This window comes from Borostomias antarcticus (assembly GCF_949987555.1).
Source record: "Borostomias antarcticus genome assembly, chromosome: 4".
NCBI lineage: Eukaryota > Metazoa > Chordata > Actinopteri > Stomiiformes > Stomiidae > Borostomias > Borostomias antarcticus.
Window position 1 is genome coordinate 6,214,471 of NC_140237.1, and position 16,691 is coordinate 6,231,161.

Here is a 16,691-nt window from a genome sequence, read left to right on the forward strand (position 1 = left end):
TTGTAAAATTGTGGTGTCTCTTTGTGTGTGTGTGTGTGTGTGTGTGTGTGTGTGTGTGTGTGTGTGTGTGTGTGTACAGTGTGTGCTCCCTGCAGAGAGAGCATTCCAGAGTGCCAGGATGGAGAGGTGCTGACAGTGGACAGCAACAGTACAGACCGCTGCTGCCCTGTCTACCACTGTGGTGAGACACAGAACACACACACACGCGCACACACACACACACACACACACACACACAACAGTACAGACCGCTGCTGCCCTGTCTACCACTGTGGTGAGACACAGAACACACACACACACGCGCACACACACACACACACACACACAACAGTACAGACCGCTGCTGCCCTGTCTACCACTGTGGTGAGACACAGAACACACACACGCGCACACACACACACACACACACACACACACACACACACACACACACACACAACAGTACAGACCGCTGCTGCCCTATCTACCACTGTGGTGAAACACAGAACACACACACACACACACACACACACACACACACACACACAAACCACAACACTTACCACAACACCTGCACACAAAAACACCAGCTAAAACCATACAGTAACACCCATACAGTACACTGCACACAGTAGTGTGATTGGCTGAGGTGTCTCTTTGTTTCCTGTGTGTTGGACAGTGTGTGAGCCATACCGGTGCCCTGAGGTCACATGTCCCTTGGGGATGTCCTTTGTCATGGTCTCCAGCCCAGACAAACGCTGCTGTCCACTCCACACATGCGGTAATGTCCCACAACATTCTCTGTGCAGAAGAGAAGTGTCCTGTTCAATTTGGAATGTCGGCCTGTTTTGCTTATTTGTCGTGTGGTCATTGACGTGCCCCTCTGTCTCTGTGCTTATATCAGTATGTGCCTGTGAGAAAATCTCAAGCCCCAAATGTGCTCTGGTAGGTTCAACTCCACACTCATCATTCAGCTGCTATCATTTCTGTCAATATTTAACATTCATGTTAATGTTTTGCTGGATTATTTTGATGAATATTAAATAGGGAGAGTCCATGCAGCTTGACCGGGCGTTCCAGACTGACCCGGCTAACCAGTGTGCCTGTGGGAGATTTAACTGTGGTTAGTGGAACATACTCTATCATCCAAGTACCTTGAACTGAATAATGGTCACTCATGGTGACAAAGTAAATATTCTGGGCACATAAATTAAGATTCTCATTCTCTTTAGTGCATTTGTAACACATAATATAGCCCCACATTACAATTAATTCACTATAAAATATAGATTATATGTGTGGTGTTTCTCCCGTGATTGTGTGTGTGTGTGTAGTGCGTGAGCTGGTGTGTGTGCTCGGGGAGCGGGGTGTGATGCGCCCGGGCCAGACCCTGGTAGAGCACAGCGAGGACGGTGTGTGTCACACCACCCAGTGCACGCGCAGTCTGGACACGGCCACCGGATACCTGCGCACACGCAGCGCCAGCACCAACTGCTCCGCACGCTGCCAGGCTGTGAGTAGGCCGGGGGGCCGGGGGGCTGAGGAGGCAGGGGGCCTGAGGGGGCCTGAGGAGGCAGGGGGCCTGAGGGGGCCGGGGGGCTGGGGGGCCTGAGGAGGCAGGGGGGCTGGGGGGGCCGGGGGGGCCGGGGGGCCTGAGGAGGCAGGGGGGCCTGAGGGGGCCGGGGGGCCTGAGGAGGCAGGGGGGCCTGAGGGGGCCGGGGGGCCTGAGGAGGCAGGGGGGCTGGGGGGGCCGGGGGGGCCGGGGGGCCGGGGGGCCTGAGGAGGCAGGGGGGCCTGAGGGGGCCGGGGGGCCTGAGGAGGCAGGGGGGCTGGGGGGGCCGGGGGGGCCGGGGGGCCGGGGGCCTGAGGAGGCCAGGAAAAACACTAGCTAACTAACTAACTAACTAACTAGCTAACACCAACAACGGACTCATCTGTTTTTTACCCTGTGTATCGTTTACTCCAATCCATGCTGTACATTCTCACTGCTGAAACGGGGGGAGCTTTCGTCTGATCTGATCTCATGTGTGCATGAGACGGGATACCATGAACAATGAATTGCTTACATTTCCACTACTGGTACTTTTGTACTAACGTTCAACTACTTATAGTATAACCAATATACAAATACAACTATGAATGGTCCTGTGTTTCAGAACCAAATCTACGTTCCGCCTAAAGACCTGACCACATGCTGTGGCGTGTGTAAGAACATCTCCTGCCTCTACCAGAACGAGAACGGAACCTCCCTCCTCGCTAAGGTACTGTAGGATGCGTTTGCACTAGTTCCAAAATACTACAGAACGTATTGGTACCCATATTGTAAGTATTAGTTACTGGTTGAAGATTCAATAAGTATTTAGAAGAAGCTTTATTTGGTGTTGATGTGGTTTCTGTGTGAATGTGTTGATGGGCTTGATCTCTTCAGCCAGGGAAGTCCTGGGTGTCCAACTGCGTGAAGTTTGAGTGCACAGAGACGCTGTCAGGGCCCACCCTGGTCTCACACTCCTTCAGCTGCCCCCCCTTCAACCAGACTGAGTGTATGAAGGTCAGCACACACACGTGCACACACACACACACACACACGCAAAGAGCTTTATAACTTTGTGTATCTTTGTGTATGCCATTAAAGATTTAACCCATCTCAAACCTAGATTGGTGGAACCATTGTAAGTTACATGGATGGATGCTGCAAGACATGTAAGTATGTGAAGGACCGTCTCTTGGGCTGTCCTGTAGACTGACCTGTCCTGTAGACTGACCTGTCCTGTAGTCTGTCCTGTAGTCTGTCCTGTCCTGTAGTCTGTCCTGTAGTCTGACCTGTCCTGTAGACTGACCTGTCCTGTAGTCTGTCCTGTAGTCTGTCCTGTCCTGTAGTCTGTCCTGTAGTCTGACCTGTCCTGTAGTCTGACCTGTCCTGTAGTCTGTCCTGTAGTCTGACCTGTCCTGTAGTCTGACCTGTCCTGTAGTCTGTCCTGTAGACTGACCTGTCCTGTAGTCTGACCTGTCCTGTAGTCTGACCTGTCCTGTAGTCTGTCCTGTAGTCTGACCTGTCCTGTAGTCTGACCTGTAGACTGACCTGTCCTGTAGTCTGACCTGTCCTGTAGACTGACCTGTCCTGTAGTCTGTCCTGTAGACTGACCTGTCCTGTAGTCTGACCTGTCCTGTAGTCTGTCCTGTAGTCTGACCTGTCCTGTAGTCTGACCTGTCCTGTAGACTGACCTGTCCTGTAGTCTGACCTGTCCTGTAGACTGACCTGTCCTGTAGTCTGACCTGTCCTGTAGTCTGTCCTGTCCTGTAGTCTGTCCTGTAGTCTGATCTGTCCTGTAGTCTGACCTGCCCTGTAGTCTGTCCTGTAGTCTGTCCTGTAGTCTGACCTGTCCTGTAGTCTGACCTGTCCTGTAGTCTGTCCTGTAGTCTGACCTGTCCTGTAGACTGACCTGTCCTGTAGTCTGACCTGTCCTGTAGTCTGACCTGTAGTCTGACCTGTCCTGTAGTCTGTCCTGTAGTCTGACCTGTCCTGTAGTCTGACCTGTCCTGTAGTCTGTCCTGTAGTCTGACCTGTCCTGTAGTCTGTCCTGTAGACTGACCTGTCCTGTAGTCTGACCTGTCCTGTAGTCTGACCTGTAGACTGACCTGTCCTGTAGTCTGACCTGTCCTGTAGACTGACCTGTCCTGTAGTCTGTCCTGTAGACTGACCTGTCCTGTAGTCTGACCTGTCCTGTAGTCTGACCTGTCCTGTAGACTGACCTGTAGTCTGACCTGTAGACTGACCTGTCCTGTAGTCTGACCTGTCCTGTAGACTGACCTGCCCTGTAGTCTGTCCTGTAGACTGACCTGTCCTGTAGTCTGACCTGTCCTGTAGTCTGACCTGTCCTGTAGACTGACCTGTAGTCTGTCCTGTAGACTGACCTGTAGTCTGTCCTGTAGACTGACCTGTCCTGTAGTCTGACCTGTCCTGTAGTCTGTCCTGTAGTCTGACCTGTCCTGTAGTCTGACCTGTCCTGTAGTCTGTCCTGTCCTGTAGTCTGTCCTGTAGTCTGACCTGTCCTGTAGACTGACCTGTCCTGTAGTCTGTCCTGTAGTCTGTCCTGTAGACTGACCTGTCCTGTAGTCTGACCTGTCCTGTAGTCTGTCCTGTAGACTAACCTGTCCTGTAGTCTGACCTGTCCTGTAGTCTGACCTGTGTGTGACTGTCCTGTAGTCTGTCCTGTAGTCTGACCTGTCCTCGAGTCTGACCTGTCCTGTAGACTGACCTGTCCTGTAGTCTGACCTGTCCTGTAGACTGACCTGTCCTGTAGTCTGTCCTGTAGTCTGACATGTCCTGTAGTCTGACTTGTCCTGTAGTCTGACCTGTCCTGTAGTCTGACCTGGCCTGTAGACTGACCTGTCCTGTAGTCTGACCTGTCCTGTAGTCTGTCCTGTAGTCTGTCCTGTAGTCTGACCTGTCCTGTAGACTGACCTGTCCTGTAGTCTGACCTGTCCTGTAGACTGACCTGTCCTGTAGTCTGTCCTGTAGTCTGACCTGTCCTGTAGTCTGACCTGTCCTGTAGTCTGTCCTGTAGTCTGTCCTGTAGACTGACCTGTCCTGTAGTCTGTCCTGTAGTCTGACCTGTCCTGTAGTCTGTCCTGTAGTCTGTACTGTAGACTGACCTGTCCTGTAGACTGACCCGTCCTGTAGTCTGACCTGTCCTGTAGTCTGACCTGTGTGTGACTGTCCTGTAGTCTGACCTGTCCTGTAGTCTGACCTGTCCTGTAGACTGACCTGTCCTGTAGTCTGACCTGTCCTGTAGTCTGACCTGTCCTGTAGACTGACCTGTCCTGTAGTCTGACCTGTCCTGTAGTCTGACCTGTCCTGTAGACTGACCTGTCCTGTAGTCTGACCTGTCCTGTAGTCTGACCTGTGTGAGCTGTAGCTCCAGTATGCAGACCCCTAGGCTTCCAAACCTTGCTTTCGCTGAAGAGTGCTTCGGTGGGCTTCTGTCTTGTTCTCAAAATACATGTTTGCCCTTCAGTTCATTACCTCATAAACATGTTTCTCTGCACTTAGCTTTACTCCATTGGCTAAAAGTCCTCTAAATCAAATCAAACTTTATTTGTATAACGCATTTCATACACAGAGGCAACACAATGCGCTTTACAGAGAGCAATGGGGAGGTGTGCAAACGACCCACTCTCTACATATTCCAGAGGGAAAAAACGTTTCACCCTAACAGTAGAGTGCACAAATAGTTACAGAGAAGTTGCCTACATGGTCGGCCATTATGTGTTAATATGATATATGATAATATGATATCAGACTTTCTCAAAAGTGCTAGTTTTGTCAATGTTTTGAACTGAACCATTGTATATGTTCATAAGTAACCTTAAAACAGGGCTAAACATGCATTTTCCCTTTACTACTCCTTTAAGTGAATCATATAACAAAGCACAGTAAGCACTTAGCAGGACAGGCTCATAGAGAATGCCACAAGGCAGAGGTGGGGAAACAGAAAGCAGAGAGCCAAGAGTAAAAAATGGGTGGGGTTGGCTGGATAGGGACAGCTGACGACAGAGTGGAAAGGAGCTAGACACGAGGAGGCAGGGGGCCTTTCCAGGAGCCATAAGGTGGACCTTGGCCGAGGACGAGGGGGGGTGTTCTCCAGGACCTGCTACAGGGTGGCCTGCAGGAGACGGGGTATCCACAGGACCTGTTTAGAGTATAAGAGGGAAAGACACTAGGGAGGAGGGAGGAGGACAGGGTTAGTGGCTGTACTGGACATCCACAGCAGACACGGGGGTATATCGGACTCAGGGTGGTCTGCGGGTGACAGTGGGGCATTCACTGGACCTGGTTAGAAGGTAGGAGGGAGAGAGAGAGGCACTAGGGAGAGGGAGGCAGAAAAGGGTTAGGCACACAGAGCCATAAAAGCAACACAGATATTAAAACAGAACGTGCCAGTTGCTGGGCAACCATCATCTGTATACACATCTAAATATACACACAGTGCATAACATGATACACACCAATGTGTACAGAGGAATCACAAGCAGGCTGGAGGCTGCCTTTCTGTGTCTCTAGGTCCTGGCTAGTGATTGTAGGCTAGGCTGAAAAGGCACGTGTTAAGATCTCACTTAAAGATGTCCATTGTTTCAGCCTTTCTTAGGTACTCTGGAAGGGTGTTTGGAGGAGGTTGGGGGCATAGAAACTAAAAGCTGCCTCTCCGTGTCTCTTGGTCCTGGCTTTTGGAACTGTTAGGAGTTCAGTACCTGAGGACCTGAGTGGTCTGTTGGGCATGTACCTGACAAGCATGTCTGAAATGTATTCAGGTGCGCGACTGTGGAGAGATTTATAGACTAATAAAATAATTTTGAAGTCTATTCTAGAGTTGACAGGTAGCCAGTGTAGTGATTTTAAGGCTGGTGTGATGTGTGCCCTTCGTCTAGTCTTAGTGAGGACTTGTGCTGCAGCATTCTGTATCATTTGTAGCTTAGAGATTGCTTCCTTTGGTAGGCCTGATAGTAGAGCATTGCAGTAGTCCAGCCTGCTTGTGATGAAAGCATGCATTAGTCTTTCAGTGAGAGAGAGAAAGGGTTGCACCTCTAGTCTTGGTCTAGTCTAGCCTCTACAGGAGAGTCGGGGGAAACATAGCTGCAAATCTATAAAAAGGGAGTGAACTTAATGAGTAATGTTATTTTCTTGTCAATGTAATTGGATTATCACACGACAGCAAGAGCATGGCTTCAGTTGGAGGCCTGTTCTGTCTATTTACTCCACATGTGATACTGGAACAGAGCAGTTCTACAGTCACATCTGACTAGTAACAGTATTCAGCTCTATCAACGCTGTGCCCATGCTGAAGGAACTAGTAAGCACTACAGTATTCAGCTCTATCAACGCTGTGCCCATGCTGAAGGAACTAGTAAGCACTACAGTATTCAGCTCTATCAACGCTGTGCCCATGCTGAAGGAACTGGGTCAACTAACCTTGCTCAGATCTGTTGATGTGTCTGTTGTTGGTGGTGTTCCCCCAAAATGAACTGGAAGCAAGCATACTTCAAAACGTTCTCTCTGCATGGCCCTGGGAACCATAAACATTGATTCAGCTAGTGCAAGGTTCAGGAAGGGGCCAGGAGGGACCTGCATTGTGTGGGTTGTTATTTGGTTGAGACTCTAGACAGAAGACATGGAGATGAAGCAGCTGCTTTGAGATCCTCCTGCTCCCACAGAGATGCATGTCAGATTCAGGACACGTTTGCAGCACTGCTTTTCTCATTTCTTCTCGACTCATCTCTCTGGGCGAGTCTAAATATGCCCTAATTTGCTTTAAATCAACACATTCTTTAAATATATTTTTGTTGTAAATGTTGTTGCTCCAAATATATGTCACCCCTATAATATAGTTGGAACTGTGTATATGCTTTTCAGTGAAAACAGAATTAGACACCAATTGCTATAGCAAAAAAAATCTGATACGTTGACGTGCCAAGGAAGTTCATTTTTGATTACACCACACCTAGAAATTCAACTAGTTGTAATGATATTGTACATAATGACATAATTGAAAAGCATATAGCGACATGCACATCATTGAAAAGCATATAGCGACATGCCCAGGTTTTTCATGTATGTGTTGATCTGCAAGCTGACCATCATGTACCAATCCCACCAGGTACCGGATACTCCCTCTTACCCCTCCCTTTTAGTCCACTGACACCTACAGTTAACACAAACTGTGAACGAGGTACCAGACACGCTTTAAAGACACCAAAGGCTTGCCAGCAACCATTGTTGATATCCAACAATGTACTCCCTATCAAAACAACAACAACAACAACCACCGCAGGACACGTCAAACTGACACACAAAAACAAAATGGTTTTATCTCATTGGTTTCACCCATTTTCCTCCAATTCTCTTCTGCGGATCACATACATGACACAGCTTAAATCTTTCCCTATTTTGCACTCTGTCTGGGCAGTGCATTGTTGATCGCCAACAATGTACTGTTGGTAGTGGCCATGTAGTCAGCATTCATTTAGATGTCTGCATGAGTGTGTCAGTAGATACTAATCTGCTAGTCTGGTGATGGGATGTGTTGGTGATGTATTGGGTAATATGGTATGAACGTATAGAATAGTTCAGTCTAGTAGTACAGCATTGCATTGAGCTCTATAGTTTAGCATACTGGAGCATTGGGCCCATTCCAACAATGAGGCTTTGAGGCTGCTACATGTTCTCCAAACGTAATCATTAGCAATACAGGACTGATGATTTGATCATATTCCATATTACACAAATTATAACATTGCCTTCTAACAAGTCGTAGATGTTTTAAAAACTATGATGGACATTTGTCTTCTGCATCGTATTAGAGGACTGTCTTTTCTTAGGACAACCATGCTAGTAGACAATAGGATTTGTTATGTGCCACAGTTAGCTACGTTTTTGTCATCAATAATAACACTATATATATATATATGTATGTATGGCCAGTCATATAGTAATTTGTTGTCTTACTTCACAAAGTTGTTGAAAGTAGCTTTCTATTACAGGCTACAGAGACTTCAGAGTATCAGTATGTGTCAAACACTTGAGTGTGTGTGCAGTATGTATCACATCCAGATCATTCATCTTCACCATGAATGATCAGCTAGGCAGACATGGGGAAAGATGTCTGAGATGCCCACGATACCCACCACGCATCACAGACCATCAACGATTACCACCACGCATCACAGACCATTAATAGATCAACTAATCAAAAACATAAGTTTCAATGATTTAAAAAAAAAAAAAAAAAAAATCTTTACTGAGATTTACATCACTGTCATTTATCACTAAAAACAGCTTATTTGCTAACACCTTGAGCATTACTGGAATCATCAGAGTTATGATTCCTGCCGTCATGAACTACTGACAACATCAGAGTTATGATTCCTGCCATCATGAAACCCATCTCTCTACAGGGCATTCCCCCCTGGTTTAGTTGTTCAGATTCAGGTCTGTAGGTCATTTGTAGACAGCGGATCAGATTCAGGTCTGTAGGTCATTTGTAGACAGCGGATCAGACGTCTGCTTGTTGGTTGTCCTGGAAACAGCCAGACTAGCGCTGCTGTCCTTGTTGTCCTGAACGCAGGTAAAGAGGACGGGAAGTCGTGCCAGAAGGTCACGGTCAGGATGACCATCAGGAAGAACGACTGTCGCAGCAACAGACCGGTGGGTTGTAAGGGAGCAGCGGAGAGCCAGGCTCCTCACCATGTTTACACCTTTTCAGGACATTTTCTGAAAATAATCACAAATAATAATTTGTTGCACACTCAGATGGATTTTTCCCTCCTAGGTGAACATAGTGTCATGTGATGGTAAATGTCCCTCGGCCAGCATCTATAACTACAACATCAACACGTACGCGCGCTTCTGCAAGTGCTGCCGTGAGATGGGCCTCCAGCGCCGCGCCGTGCCACTCTACTGCAGCGGCAACGCCACCTGGGTCAGTTACTCCATCCAGGAGCCCACCGACTGCTCCTGCCAGTGGTCCTAATGTCCACACACACATGCTCAGAAACACACACTGTACACACACACACACACACACAAGCAACCATATGCACACAAAGACTACACACGCACTTATGTAACCCGCTCTTTGCTGAGAGATGAGTGTATGCTGAGCTGTTGAGAGGGGGCAGGGGTGTGAGCAGGCCTGGGCTGGAGCTGTTGAGAGGGGTCAGGGGTGTGAGCAGGCCTGGGCTGGAGCTTCTGGGCTGGTCAAAGTAAGACTTTGAGGATTTTATTGCAGCATGTGCCTCTTCATATTGATTACTAGAGAGTGAGAGACGGGCAATATGGGTCTGAAAACTCTGGAGAACTTAACTGTAAAATTACCTAACCAAAAGGCACCGTACTGTACACTCTATGTTGATATAAGTATGTTTCTTTCATAAAAGCAGTCTTTTCATCCTAAATAGTCAGCCTAGATGTGAGATAAAAATGAGCCCAGTGTTGGGGCTGTAGTTTCCCACAAGTAAAGTGAAGGGACATAATGTAAAAGCAAAATCTGGTAATGTAAAAACCTGGTCATTGGTTATTCCTATATCATGATAATGTGCTGCAGGCACAGCTCTGCACATGTAGCCTAAGGATATTCACAGACAGGCCCAAGTCTATTTATTTTGTAGGTAACCCTTGTGGGTAGAATCCCATCTCGATCACTGAATTCATATGTTGTGCCTTGTTTGTAAATACGTTAATTCCCTTTGTGCTTGTTGAAATATTTTTACATTTTCAGATTATATTTAGATGTTTTACTTTTAGAACTATAACATTTCAGTATGCTGTATTACATGATATTAAATATGCTTTATATAACCAATGGTAGAGAGGTGTTGCTAAATAATTAAAATCAAACTGTATGTCGAGCACTTTATTTATTTATTTTATACAACATAGCACAGCATGTTATTGTGTCAGTGGAACACAAGTGAATCATCTGGTCACCTTATTTGTCCCTGAATGTGGCCCTCTAGCACGGCCCTGGGAAACCACGGTAACACTTTACATTTCCTCTGCAACTACATACTGTAGTAATACCTCTAGTGACAACATAGAAAACTGCTATGTTATTACATGGTCTTTCCATTTTGTGATGTTTGATATTACACAAGTGGAACAAGATGTGTGTGTGGTTGGGGGGGTTATTGGATTGATTGGATGTCAATATTAATCTTGTTCTGCTTACTCAACTTTCAAGTTGCTATTATACCTTACATACACACTTATCCCTGGTGAGTCCCCATAACCTACAGAATGTGGCCAAACCATGTAATTACATACAAACCCGTATCACACAATTTCATCTCCATAGTCACAAAAGCGTATGTATGAAACCACGCTGGGGGACATGCTGGATGTCAGTGAAGTTGTCCTGTCCACCACCTCAGATGTGTCTCAGTGCATTCTTATAGGCCAGGTTCTTGTGTGTGCTCCGGCTTCTCGCATCCGCTAGGGAATGTCTTAGATTTTGACAAGAACTTCTAGTGGTCAGTAGAATTGACCAAAAGTCAAGAAAGGGGCATGTTTGGACTTACATTGGACCCACAGAATCTAGCTGGCCTGCTTTTGAGCCAATTTTGGCAGTTTATAAGCACAAACGTAATATCATGGTGCGTTCCAGGCAACCCGTAACTCGTGTTTTTCCGACCTTCTACACGTGAAAATGCTCTGGAATGGCAGTCAAACCCGTAACTTCCCACCCGTGAACTCGTACAGATCGATGTACTCCCAGTTGCCGGGTGGGAAGTTACGGGTTTGACTGCCATTCCAGAGCATTTTCACGTGTAGGAGGTAGGAAAAACACGAGTTACGGGTTGCCTGGAACGCGCCATAAGTTGAACTTGTCTTGGCATCGGCAAGTGATTAAACTGATTGGGTGAGATTCTTGGGGCGCGAAGCATCGCAGGTTGTCACCCCACGTGATGGTAGGCTAGTTGGGCAGAGCAGCGGAGGAAAACCTTCTGATTTTGCTGCGTATGCCCGGCGCATGCAGACTCCCTCGCTGTGCTGTCCTGGGTTGTGCCTGTCCCACCCTGGGTGACTAATGCACCATTTGATCATAGTAACTCAGACTGAAAAGATTCCTTAATACAGATCCTAGCTAACGCTAACCCTAGTACCCTAGTTAATCATGTACTGTAGTAGCAGTTTCTATGTTATTACTACAGGTATTATTGTTGGTGTTACAGGAATCAGGGCAACTTGATGGAAAGTGTTAAAGTTACTAAAGTTTGTGCAGATCTGACTATACAAAAATATGTATATATATATATATATATATATATATATATATATATATATAGCCTATATATATATATATACAGTAGGACCCCACTTATCCAAACCCAACGGGACCGAAGGTCGTTCGTATCTCTGAAATGTCCGGATGACTGAAACATATGTTAAAATGCACCAAATTCAATAAGTGGTTTATACTTGTTTCATATAGACTCATAATTGACCAATAAATCCCCTTAATTACTTGTGAAAATGCATCAAAATTGCAATCAAATAGCCAACTAAACTCATATAGCCTAGCCTATAATAGACCTACAGTAGCCTATAATAAAATAACCGAATTTCCACTTCAGTGCGTGCCTTGATCAAATACATTACTTTATTCTCAAATGAGGCGTACGCTGCATCGATAGGCTACTGTATTCACAGAACCACATGGTATAGCCTAAAAACAACCCAACATTAGAACAATTAGAGCAAATGATAATCAATAAATAAATGAAATGACAGACAAGTTGTCATGTCTTAGGCTATTGTAGCCTAAAAGAAAGTATCTAAAACAACCGATGTAGGCTATTATTTAACAAATACAGTAGGTCTAGTAGGCTAATCTACATGCTCACAACACGTCTGTGTTCCTGAAGTCCATTAACTGGGAACGAAAAATGACTCGATGCTCCTCTGCTTCAGGTTGCTGACGCGCTTTCTGGCTGCCAAGGAATGCAGCTCTCTCGCAGTAGACTCGTTTGCGTTTTGCGCTCGACATTAGAGTAACAAAGAAATGAAACGTGACAGTAGGCTACAGCCTACAGGCAACATGTAGGTCTACATACAGTTCTGTTTTTATTCACAGAAGGGTACAGTACTGTAATGAAAATCCCACCAGTAACCAGATAGCAGGCAAAAAAATAAACGTTTTTTAAGCCTGTCCGGTAGACCGGGAGGTTCGGATCTCTGAAGTTCGGATGAGTGGGGTCCTACTGTATATGAATGTATTTGGTAGATCATTGTGGTATACACATTTGATCATTTCTCTTGAGAAGGTTATTCAGTGATAAACCATAGTGACCTGATTGACACCAATCATTCCCGTTGCCTTGGCATCACAATTAGCATTTTACATTACAGAAGATGTATTAGTTAATATGTATTTTGATTATTAACTACAATATTAAATTCCATACCACTGAATTGCATGGGTGTCAATAGGGGAGATGGTTTGCCTTTGTTGATTTTTGTTTTGTTATTAACTGGAATATCAAACAATATCCACAATAGTGCAGTTTAACTGAATGTGTACCATACATAATGTACATTTGCATTTTCAATAAATATTTCCTGGGAAAAAAAAAGGATTTTGAGTGGTACTACTTTTTTAATAATTTAGAGTTTATTCTTGGATTTTCTTTCTCTATTATTATACAATCATACTATTTTCCCAAGGTTTAAGTATAGTATAGTAGGCCTGCTGTACTGTATGTATAATGATGTCTGGATAAAATGTTGATGTATTCGTATCTTCGAGGTCATAGATCATATCTGATAAAGAATCAAATGAGAGTAGACTATGAAGCCAGTAACTCAACTCCGTAAAAGCAGAACCTCCGGCAGCCAGCTGTCCACCTTAAACAATGAACTCCTCATTTGATTCTCTTAAAGTTGCAATGGAGGAGGGTTAACCTTGAGTCACCCTTAACCCTCAAAGATGACTCCTGGGGACTGGGAACCCCTAACCACGCACACACACACACACACACACACACACATACACTCTCTCTCTCACTCTCTCTCTCTCTCTCTCTCTCTCTTTCAAACACATGCACATACACTCACACCTCCCCCCTGGACTGCAGTGTAATTTGCCCCTGCAGCTGTCTACCCTGGAACATTGGGAGATTGTCCTGTAGTACATGTTCAACCGCAGAACAAATGTCCCTGCAGCAAATGAGAAAACAAGATGTGTTGGACAAGCAGGGTCTCTGCCCAGCAGCTTAGCAGCAGCGTGAAAGAGGGTAGTGACTCCAGTGGTGTGTGTTTGTGTTGTGTGTGTGTTTGTGTTGTGTGTCTGTTTGTCAGTGTGTTGTGCATGCATGTTCTTGTGTGGTGGTACAGCTATGTTTCCCATGACGTGTGTTTTCCCATGTGTGGCGGAGGACTGGCTCCAGTAGTGAGTTCAGGGATGTGAACAGGTTGTGTGGAGGACTGGCTCCAGTAGTGAGTTCAGGGATGTGAACAGGTTGTGTGGAGGACTGGCTCCAGTAGTGAGTTCAGGCCCGTGAACAGGTTGCGTGTGCTGCCCCGGCCAAACGCCACCATGGTGACGGATTACAGCCAAGTGGTAGAAGTGTGTCAGCGATGTGGACCGTGGGCCAGGCCCCCTGATAGATGTGTGGTGACTTAGTCTCCATAGAGTTACCATTGTTTGCTCCAAAGCATGGTAGATTAAGCTGTCTTTGCCCCCTCTTAAACCAGGGAGCAGGGACCTACAGGTGCCTAATGCCCTAGGGATCCCCCACAGGTTACACAATCGAGCCACTATCTCCAATGTCATGCCATCATGAATGTATCTTCACGGTGTCAATAAAAGTCTAATGCTATCCTGATTTATACATCCTAATCCTGGTGTGTGCAGTCATCCTGCAGATGTGAGCGTCATAGTCTCACTTCATCTGGCTGCTCAATACCTTTAAAGCACTTTCAATAAGACCCTCATTCTTATGGGGTGTTATAGTGCAGGTCCTAAATCAAATTTGGGAAAATTTAGAAAATAAATTATTATTAGTAGTAGAAGCCCTAGTAGTAGTAGTAGTACTGTAGCAGCATCAGGAGTACAGCAGTAGTAGTAGCACAGTAATTGAAATCATTCAAAATATGATTGAGACTGTTAAGTGACTGGTGAGGGCTGGGGTGTTCCACCAGCTAACCTTTACTCTATCACCATGTCTAGTGTTGTTTAACGCAGGGGGAAGGCCCACTTTTGACTATTAAAACAATGCTGAGGATCACCTTCCCAAATACATGAGAAACAAAACTGGAGGTCTGTCACTTTTCTCATCTGAGTGCAAGGAACAGTTTGCATCAGAGGAAACGTACGCTAGCAAGCTACGCTAGCTGAACACATTCGGATGTGATTGGCGGGGTGATATTCAAACGTAACTGGTCGTTGAAATTATACATTTTAACTTGACTTTTTTATTTATTTATAAGTGAATTATTGAAAACATTTTGATAGAAAAATAATTAGCTTTGTAAATGACCAAACTTTATTTATTTTTTTGGAACTATTTGTCAGTAGGCTACCACTGCCTCCGCGGCCCACTAGATGGTGCTCTGCGGACCACGGGCCACAGACCACTGGTTGAGAATGGCTGGTCTAACGGCTTGGCTCTGTCAGGACAAAATGTGTCCAGGGTAAGAAGTCTGATTATCTAATAACATTTTGTGACTTTTTAGGTGGGCTAGCTTGTAAAAGCTAGCCCAACTTGTGATATTCCCACTATTTCTTTCTTTCTTTCTTATTATTCTCCTCAGTTTTTTTGGCTTACTTGGTTGTTCTTCATACTTTGTGCTAGAAACTTAATTCAAACTTTAAAATGTTCATCGTCTTTAGCTGTTTCCCGGATGTATTCAGATTTTTGATATTTTTTATAGTTTTTTAGTAATTTAACTTTTAATAGTAATTGTTGTGCCATTGAAACTGCTGGTGGAATGTTCAGTATCATTATGTTTTTAGAGTGGGGGCAGCTGTTGCTTTGAAAATATTCACACATTTTGTAAACTGCTGGCACTCCTACAGATTTGAAAGCTCACACACATATTATACAACAAAACATTCACACAACTGTGCTGATTCGCACAATGTAAGAATCTAAGCTGTGTGACTTATAGTTTTCACGGTATGACGATTTGTTCGGCAACTGCGCTCCTCATTGAAAAGTATGGTGCCGCACTCTAACTTTTGAACTGCTAATTTTACATTTTTACCCTTTCTCTAACTTGTTGCCATGCCTACAGTGTTTAAGCTATACGGACATATTATACATAGAAATGTTCTGCAAGTTCTCAGGATTCCTATGTTGTCAATATATAAGCTGTAACATGTATAGTTTTCGCGATAGAGCTGTCTGAAGCAGACCATGTCTAGGATCAGAGTGCCAGTTAGGATTAGAGTGGTGGCAGCTTAAGCTTTTTTTGAATTTGTGTGCATGTGCAGCCTCTCTTAAAGGTACAGGCACCCTTTTATAACTATTGTGGTGGCACAGAACTCAGCCAAAGTGGAATAGAGACACGTGATCTTCACTGATGGGGGCCAGTGGGTAGCCCGGCAAGGAGTACACCGTCCCTGACTGGCTATGACCAAAAGGGGCAGAGCCTCGCCACCACGCCACTATTCACGCCACAAAACCCACTTTTCAGCCCCTGAGTGGGCTAGAGACACACAGTCTTCAATGGTGGATGCATGGAAATTGCCCGGAGGTCACTGTACTGTCCCCGACTAGCTGTGACCCAAGGGGGCGGAGCCTAACCAGCACGCCACTATCCATGCCACGGGCCCCACAACTCAGCCCCTGAGTGGGCTAGAGACACATGGTCTTCACCGGTGGAGTCAGGTAGGTGGCCCGGAGAGGGGTACACTGTCGCCGGCCAGCTCTGACCTGAGGGGGCGGAGTCTCGCCACCACGCCACTGTCCACGCCACGGACCCCTCAATTCAGCCGCTGAGTGGGCTACCCTACTAACACAGTACGTAAAACTGACGGGACACATTGGTGTAATTGTGGTAACTTTGCGACGTCACCAGCAGCGGACCTAGCTGACACCTATCTGACACTTGCCTTTTCAGTCGCAAAATAACCAAAATAGCCGTCCTCAAGTACACTGTAAGGGAACGTAGCCGCCACTGCTGCTTAAACCCGTAACTACGATGTAATTAAATAACG

At 45.8% G+C, this 16,691-nt stretch overlaps 1 protein-coding gene across 1 annotated transcript in view; it reads left to right on the top strand.

The window, feature by feature from the left end:
* Positions 1-9,503, top strand: part of otog (otogelin) — a gene marked incomplete at both ends in the record, with an annotated part of 61,601 nt that extends 52,098 nt beyond the window's left edge. The window contains 10 exons of the mRNA XM_084437040.1: positions 80-181; positions 659-760; positions 884-924; positions 1,027-1,102; positions 1,314-1,492; positions 2,136-2,240; positions 2,408-2,527; positions 2,634-2,679; positions 9,099-9,178; positions 9,303-9,503. Of these exons, the coding sequence (XP_084293166.1) occupies positions 80-181; positions 659-760; positions 884-924; positions 1,027-1,102; positions 1,314-1,492; positions 2,136-2,240; positions 2,408-2,527; positions 2,634-2,679; positions 9,099-9,178; positions 9,303-9,503 (1,052 nt within the window). The remainder of the gene's footprint in view (positions 1-79; positions 182-658; positions 761-883; positions 925-1,026; positions 1,103-1,313; positions 1,493-2,135; positions 2,241-2,407; positions 2,528-2,633; positions 2,680-9,098; positions 9,179-9,302) is intronic.
* Positions 9,504-16,691: the final 7,188 nt, after the last annotated feature.